This window comes from Colias croceus, chromosome 7, assembly GCF_905220415.1.
Source record: "Colias croceus chromosome 7, ilColCroc2.1".
Classification (NCBI taxonomy): Eukaryota; Metazoa; Arthropoda; class Insecta; order Lepidoptera; family Pieridae; genus Colias; species Colias croceus.
The window spans coordinates 8,415,387-8,424,523 of NC_059543.1; the positions used below are offsets into that span (position 1 = coordinate 8,415,387).

At 31.7% G+C, this 9,137-nt stretch overlaps 1 protein-coding gene across 1 annotated transcript; it reads left to right on the forward strand.

Annotated features, from left to right (window-relative positions):
* The first annotated feature begins 2,135 nt into the window (after positions 1-2,135).
* Positions 2,136-6,939, forward strand: LOC123693111 (cytochrome b5-related protein-like). Its single transcript, XM_045638070.1, has 5 exons — positions 2,136-2,428; positions 2,520-2,923; positions 3,842-4,030; positions 5,140-5,370; positions 6,587-6,939. Exons 1-5 carry the CDS (start codon positions 2,174-2,176, stop codon positions 6,876-6,878), a joined length of 1,371 nt encoding a protein of 456 aa, XP_045494026.1. The 5' UTR covers positions 2,136-2,173; the 3' UTR covers positions 6,879-6,939.
* The last annotated feature ends 2,198 nt before the right edge of the window (positions 6,940-9,137 follow it).

A 9,137-nucleotide genomic window follows, 5' to 3' on the forward strand; every position in this document is an offset into this window, starting at 1 on the left:
TGTGTTGTGTTTATGTGAAATATAAGCTACATTCAATTTGATAACTATGTCTATCATATTATTTCTATATAGGTTTTGTTTTCATGTAAATATTACTTACTAGCTTCCGCCCGCGACTCTGTCCGCGCGTTTGTCGGTCTTCGCGTGGATGGTTTATTTCTCCACTTTGAGTTACTCTGACAATGACATCTCATAAAAAAAAAATTAATACATATTTCGGTTAAGAATCGATCCAGTAACACCTACTGCTATTTATTTTTCCAATATTTTCAATGTACAGAATTGACCCTTCTACCAATTTATTATATTATGTAATAGATAATATTAGATCAACTGTAAAATATGGAAAATCATAGTATCTACAATTCTGTATTTCTCAGGGTTCCTCCATTTATTATTTAAATGACGTGTGACTTAAACTTCAAGCAAACTGAACGTTGGTTTTATTGAATTACACTCCAAATTTGTCACATTCATGCTGTGCCTTTCAAAGCTTGAGAAAGATGTTAATTTCATATCAACTTGTAAGACGCCTTTCAACTGAGTTATACCATACTGACAAGTTTAACTAATAATGAAAACAAAACAACACTATTCAGTATTCCCGGTTTATTTATATTGATTTGTTTGTGAATATATTCATCTGGAATTCCAAATGAATAGCACGAATCAATTAAAACTTTTTCCGGTACACACAGTATATTTTGTACTATTATTAAATGTAGTACGCTGTGATCATATAGATGAAACAAATACAATATACATTTATTCTTTCTATTTAAATTAAATTTCTAAGGTATCAAATAATCCGACGTTCTTTGACTATTTGAAGAAAAACGTTGACTCTTTTCTTGTCGCTCTACCGGTGAAGATGAGCCAGAAAATAGTGTAATTATTAATTATATTTAAGGACAATTATTGACTACACAAGACACAATAATAAGTTATATTTATATTCAAGCTCAATGTAAATAAATAATAAATTATATTTATATCACATTTTCTGTTTCTTTGCACACCCCTATATATACCTACTTTATAAGTATGTACTTTAACATAAACCATCACAAAAATATCAAAGTGAAATAGGAAAGTTGAAAAAAAGCAGCATTTTACGTTGTCATAGAGCACTTGCACAGAATGTATTAAGATAAAATTTCGTTGAATTAAACATATTTTAATTAATTGAAAATCAGTCATTTAAAGTGAGATGAATCTGCAAAAATCAGCTTGCGTAAAATATCAAGACCAAAGCCAGCATATCCAGTTTTTATCAAAGTTCAAAAAAGGTCAAGTGCTACCAAGATATGTTACGCACAAACAACAAATATACCAATCGTAATAATCCATTATATAAGTCAATTTCCAATTGTTATATACAACATCCTATTCTAGTACTTGTACTAAATATTTTTAACGAATAAAAAGAGTTTGGTTAGAAAAATAAATTTTGAGTCGGGTACAATACCTCAAATCTCCAGTTTACTAGAAGAAAAATTGGCCGGATTACTGACAGAAATAGAAAAGTAAATGATGCTAAAAAAGTATGAGTCTAATACCTATAGTCTAATATAACAAAGTACGTAAATTTTACTGAGAATCTTATGAAACATTTGAACCTTACTATATTAAGAAGGCGCTAGCCATTTAATCGCTAACAAAACTTAAAGCTTAATTTGAAAAAACGTTTCTTTCTTTTGTATTGTTTTTATTATTACTCCATTTGGAAAGGATGATTAAATTGAACAATATAATCGCTGTAAACATATTTCCCTTACAATTTGTTATACATTATAATTATTCTGGGAAAAAGAGAAAGGGTTATTGTTTACCACTATATAATAATAATTATCATTATTATTCAAAATATAGTAATCCCTTTAAGTCATTTCATTCCTGAACTATTTATCAAAGGTCAATCATGTCAAATATCAGGCACGCATCACGTGATATTTCCAACTACATTTCCCCGATATTGTGTATTTCATTTCTTGCTTAGGTTGACTCGATTAAATATAGTTTTCCCTTAGACAAACAAATTCATTACTTGTAACTTTAATTAATAATATTTAACTCAAATTTATATTTAAAATAAACAGATAACAATAATTTGCTCTGCAAAATTCCTAGCTTATTGGCTGTGTGTGTGTTTTTTTTTTTGTTTTTTTTTTTCATGGCGCCAAAACAGGACGAATGGTTAACGGTAGCTAATGAGCGTGCTTTACAGAAAAAAACTCACGTTAGTTTTCCGCAGCTTAAGTACCCCTCTTTAAGAGACGTGGGTTTCAAGGATCCAGTACAATGGCTCACTGGCAAAGCCTTAGACGACGGCGCAGAAGGATTATGGCGAATCCACGACAAACTTTACGACTTTTCAAGTTTCATGAAGAATCATCCCGGAGGTGAAGAGTGGCTCGAACTTACAAAGGTATACCTTTTGCGTGTTTCGTATAAACTTCACGTTCATTTCCGGACTAATTTCAAACTCTTCCACTGAAATATATATTATTTTAATTCAGGGAACGGATATAACTGAAGCTTTTGAATCGCATCATTTGAATCCGTCAACGGAAAGACTCCTCGCTAAATTCTATATACGAGACGCCCAAATGCCGAGAAATTCTCCATTCACGTTCAAAAAAGATGGTTTTTACAGAACGTTGAAAAGGGCCGTTTATAAGGAATTAAAAAGAATGCCAGTGGAGGCTTACAAGACGGCGGATAGGATTACGGATGGATTGTTCATAAGTTTGTTGTGCAGTTCGAGTGTAGCAAGTTCTGCAATAAACTATTGGTTAGCGTTGTTTTGGAGCCTCGTCGCCGCTCTCAGTTTAACTTTGTTAACTGTTACATGTCATAACTTTATCCATCGAAGGACAAATTGGAGGATGTACTTGTTCAACCTGAGTATGTGGTCGTATCGGTAAGTTCTCAACTAAGACGCAACTAATGTATTAATTTCTACTAGGTATTTGAAATCACATTTCGAATTTAATTGCATATGCTTTGTTATGAGAGGCAATATAAATTGACAACGAATTCATAAATAGCAAAAATAACTCACGTTTTATAAATTTTTAAAGCATTTAAATGCTTCAAAACTAAAAACATGAAACTGATTAGAATAATGATGATAGAAAAATGATTAGAATATTAGGTAGCAGCTGTTACAAATAGGTACTATAACGTATAACTAAAAAGTAATACTATAGTAGAGCCATTTTAATAGGCAACATTTGACAGTTCAACAAAATTCAACAACGTAACCTAGTAACGACGACATAGAATAACATGATATTTCGTTTTGTTAGAACTGCACATTTGCTTAACTTTTTTCAATTACGATTACATATTTATAATAATAATGACCGATACAAGTAATTTTAAGATTTCATTTTACTGATAAACCATCCTAAACATAATAAACAATTTCTGAATTGAAGAACTGACGTCGCTACAATTTTGTGTCAATAAACCTTTTTTCATTTTAAATACTAGAGACGTTACTCTAAAAATCGAAATCTGACATCTAGAATCGAATGCATTGATTACTTGTGAATAAAAATCATCATAAATTAATAAATTCGATTGATAAATGTTTCAAATCCGTATCGATTAATACACTTTAATCGATGTTTTTAAGCAGGTTACCTCTCTTCGAAGATAAAATTGATAGACGTCAAATGTTGCCTATTAAATTGGCTCGACTAGTAAAGTCTGTTAAAACCAAACCAATCGACTAACATAAACTGGCTATCATAACTACAGCACATTTAATTAAATGTCCGTTTCCCCCATCAGAAGGCACTTCTTCATTTGTATATTTCGTTTTATCTTTCAGGGACTTTCGCGTATCCCACGTGCTCTCACACCATCTATACACAAACACGTTAATGGATGCAGAACTAAGCACCCTTGAGCCAGTCTTAATCTACAACCCAAGAGCGGATAAACCACTGCACGCCAGGATGGGATTTATTACGCAATACGCTTTTTTCCCATTTCTGTTTATGATCAGCTTTATTAAAAGGTAATCGTATCATATGGGAGTATTTTGAAATTTCCTAGTTTGAATATATATTATGTATTTCTGGAGTCCTATCAAGTTCTGGTACCTATCGACATTTGCAAGAAATAAAATACTAATAGGTAAATTCGATTACAGTTCTTTATTACCTATTTTTTAACAAGGGTTGGCTAGATAAGTGCTGTATAATTAAAAATATCAAATATTATGACTATGACATAATGTTTGAAAACATTAATGCCGACAATCAATGTTAAAAAATGAACAATCATGGTGATGAGTTGAATATATATGTCATAGGTTTTTATAACAAACAGATTATAAAATCATAAAATTTGTAATTTGATTATTGCTATGGCTATTATAGTGTTATTGTTAATTTGTCATTAAAAGTTTATAAATAACATCCAACCTTTTTTTCATATTCAGGAATTCAAAATTAATAATGTAATAAGTAGTGTTTTTGCTAATATAATAAAGGATTTCAAAATATACGTATCAATATAAAAAGAACACCATAAACGAAATGAACGCCACTAATTCAGTTTCTGTTAGCAGATGTAGGGCCAGATGGGCCAACCCCAAGACCCTATTATCCCTCTTAGTGAACTACATCGTCCTGCACCCTTAAACGATTTTAAATAATATATCCCTAATATTAATCATACATACTTTTAACGTTATTGATTAATTTCCTAAAATTTCAAATGTATTTAATATAAAGTTTTATAACATTCAAATCCATATTTTAATATTATGAATGCGAAAGTAACTCTGTCTGTCTGTCTGTTACTCAATCACGTCTAAACTACTGAACCAATTTTCATGAAATTTAGTATGGAGATATTTTGATACCCGAGAAAGGACATAGGCTACCTTTTATTGCGAAATATTCACCACGGGCGAAGCCGGGGCGGACCACTAGTACTCTATAAATGAGAATTTTTTAAGAAAAAATTCGATCACGAGGCGATATTCGAACCCGCATCTGTGGTCTTACCGGGACACCGCCTATCCTCTCAGCCACCCGCAATCGAATCACTGAATTTATTCTATTCATTAAAATTATCTCATTCAAAATGTATTTTAAACATCATCCATATAATTTTCAGATTTTTGAGCGCGTTCCTTCGTCGAGGATTCTTCAAAGCGCATTATCGTTGGCATGACGCCATAGGCTTTACCCTGCCTTTTATCATGTGGCTTACAAGTGGTGCTTCCTGCTTCCATGTGTTGTGTACGTGGATCTGGATCAATTGTACCGGGAGCCTTTTGTTTTTCCTTATCGCTGTTAATGCTGCACATCACCACCCTGATGCTATTAAGGACGGTGATCAACCAAGGTAATGTTGTAATGATAAATGTAATACTCTTAATTCAATGCCCATATGATAATGTCCACTTAAGTTTTTATTTATTTTTTATTAAAGCTCTACATTATATTATGCTAGGACAAGTAACTACATTGAATCCAATAGAACATAGATACTCAAATAAATCAATTGGAAAATAATTTAAATTTATTGGTATATGATAATTTCTACTTGATTTTGTATTTATTTATTATTAAAGCTCTACAATCTACATCTATATATATAAAACTCAAAGGTGACTGATATAGAGATCTATCAACGCACAGCCCAAACCACTGGACGTATCGGGCTTAAATTTGGCATGCAGGTAGATGTCATAACGTAGGCGTCCCCTAAGAAAGGATTTCCCGAAATTCTTGTGGGAACGGGGAAAAACGGATGCACGTACAAAGTCGTGGGCGGAAGCTAGTTAGGTATATTATGCGTGGTTATTCAATTTAATGGTAGGTATGTCGTACCGGTACAATTAAATTATTTGAATAGTTTATTTTTCTCTCACAATAGCATTATACTAATGCTCCTATCGGCTACCTATTGTACTGTAAACAATCAGTTCCTAATAAAAACTAATTTATTAAGTACTTGATTAAATTCTTGTCAAACTTCACTTATATGATTCATACGTTTATGAATTGTACCAATCTACGTGAATTTTTTGTGTAGCCATAGAAAACCCATTGAAACGCAAGCTAACGTATTCAAAGAGTTTTCATAATATAGAACCCATTAAGACCGAGCATGGTAAAGTGAAGAATAAGATGAAATGCAAGAAAATGTTTTTATGAATATTCAAAAAATGCTTTTTCATAATATAGGTACATATTTTTTTGATGAAATTTCAGCTCTAAGTATCTAGTATCTTGCCCCGTTGAATGACATTACATTTGTATATCGTGAACTAAAATACTTCATTACAATTGCATTAATAATTCTATTAATTATTTAAAAGTTTATAGTTAAACGTAACATAAGCTAGCTACTAACTAATTAATTCTTATGAGCACAATATGTAAGTTACGTCATAATTTCATGAAGGTACTGTACATACTATAAGTATATAATAAGATACATGACGTAATGTGTATGTTGTAGATAAGTTGAACTTTTAACAGCTTTTTGTGTATACGCTATATCTCACTCTAGAGGGAAAAATGCGCTATTTTACACCATAATATATTGATTACAGTAACGAAACACCGGATTGGGGAGAGCACCAAGTCGAAGCCCTCCTCGACCGCAAGGATATAAACAGCAATACATTCGCTGTAATTACTCTCTTCGGTGACCATGCCCTACATCACATGTTCCCGACACTCGATCACGGTGACTTAAAATATCTACATCCAATATTTTTGGAGCTCTGCGAAAAATATCAAGCCAATTACAGAGTTTCTACACAATTCCAGTTAGTCGTTGGACAGATTAAGGAAACTTTTCGTACGACATTTAAAACACGTGACGAAAGAAGAGCACGATAATTTCATTTAGAACATAATATGTACCTATACCATTGCAATAAATAGTTCAAGTTTTATTGTGTTTGTAACGTTTGAATTAATAACGTTCAAACTTTTATTTCCTATCCCATACTCCCAGCCCAACATTAAAAGTTGTTTGAAGTTACCTATACTGTTAAGTTGTAAATGCTCATGAACAATTTATAAATTGTGACGACGCACGTTTTATGCCTCCTCTTCTGTCATGAAAAAACAACAATTCAAATAGATCGTCCTAATGATAAAATTAACGTCTATTGCAATTTTCTTTAAAAGCTAGACCATAGTTTAACTCATCGAAAAATTATTCAATGACCAATGTATTTCTCATTTCAATATATTGTAGTTAGGTTTTATAAAATATTCGTTTAATTATTTAGTACGTCAGACCACAAAACATTTACTCCTGCCGAAATTAACAAAATTAATTTACTACATCAGTGTCAAAACACAGACTCATTTACTCTATACTTTAGCGCATTAATAACGTGCATAATATTTCTCAATTAATATATTCCATATACCGTGTAAACTCCTTTGTTATGGAGGAGTTCAATTATCTTCAGATCATAGCAATTTGTTTTCCGTAAATTGCCTATTCATCCTCACATGAGTTGAACATAAAGCGTGAAATATCGCACGGACTCTTTAGATAAATATCTCAAACCATTAGCGGTTATATTAAACGGTGACGGTTTTTACCAATTTTTTTCATAACATTGATTTCGCGATTCCATTACTTGAGTGAAAATAATGGCATGGAAAAATGGATATGATTTTTATAGTGTATATCCACACCAATAGCTTTCACATGAATTCTGTGTAGAAGGGTATTTATAATGTATTTATAAGTAGTCGGTAAGAATCCGACATAACCCACGGCTCCTTCCCCGGGGGCCGTAGGTATCTTTGGAAGATTTCCCCACTATAAAAAAAGGGTATTTATAATATGATTTTAAAAGTTTCATCATCTTATCGTATATTTTAAAAAATCTAACAAGAGATTGATATGAATCAATAAGTACCTACTTAATGAGTGTTTGGGTACATATTTTCTGTGTGAAATTAATATAAAAGATCGAGGTTTTAATATCCCTTAAATTAAAACATCGTTTATTTATATTAAATAAGGCTATTAAACAACACTTACCGGTATTTTACTCTGCACTTAATATGAAAAGCAGTTCTTTGTGCCTTTGTATGCGGAATTTCCTTTGCACACTCCATTCTTTTAATTTCTAACGAAATATATTATATTAAAAGAGATGAATTATGCTAACAATTTGGTTTGTTATCACATAAGATAAATAATGAATGTATGAGTTTTTTAAATTAAGATGATTTTTTGTAATTTAATAAGGATCAGGATTTTAAAAAGTCTTCTTAATTGAATTTCATATGCTTTTCTCACCTTTTGTTCTTTGACGTTTAAATTATCTTATAAATATATTACAGCTTTCAATTATAATTATATGCTTTGAACAATTGATTTTGTTACTTTAAGAGATAAGAAGAACAATATTATGTTTCAGATAAACTTACACTTTGTGTGTGTATGCATATATTTTATATTAGTAAACTGTCAAATCACTCATTTAGTAGACTAACATTTTAAAATTGGTATGACTAAATATTTTATACACCAGTTATATATCTCTTAATAACTTTACGTGAAAGTAATTTTAAGTCTCCCGCTGATTAGACCCTAAATCTAACCAAAGGTTGTTCTAGCCTTTAGGCTAAGCGCGCACCACGATTTTAATTTTTGCGACACGATTTCAAAATCGCGCTGTAGAAAATCGCAGAGAGTACGGTGCGCGCACAACGATAATTTAATAGTGATTCTTACTCACTTTCATCATGGATTTCGTACAAGTTGCTTGTCTTTATTTACTACTTTAGAGGATAGTAAAAAAAAAAAGAAAATTCGTCAATATTGAACTCATCCTTTTACAGCAGATAGAAATGTCAAAGGTTTCTTTTATCCATACTAATATTAGGTTTAAATGCGAAAGTAACTCTGTCTGTCTGTAAATATGGTATAGAGATATTTTGATACCCGAGAAAGGCCATAGGATCGGTTTTATCCCGGAAATCCCACGGGAACGGCAACTATGCGGGTTTTTCTTTGACTGCGCGGGTGATGCCGCGGGTGGAAAGCTAGTCAGAAATACAATGAACTTCGGATGTATCCCAAAAAATTTTTTGGCTATTATAGAATGAAAATTCCGCCAAAAGGCC

Coding starts and splice junctions, on each gene's coding strand:
- LOC123693111 (XM_045638070.1), top strand. CDS start 2,174: ATGGCGCCAAAACAGGACGAATGGTTAACGGTAGCTAATGAGCGTGCT. Junction 2,429..2,519: donor AGTGGCTCGAACTTACAAAG/GTATACCTTTTG, acceptor ATTTTAATTCAG/GGAACGGATATAACTGAAGC. Junction 2,924..3,841: donor CTGAGTATGTGGTCGTATCG/GTAAGTTCTCAA, acceptor TTTATCTTTCAG/GGACTTTCGCGTATCCCACG.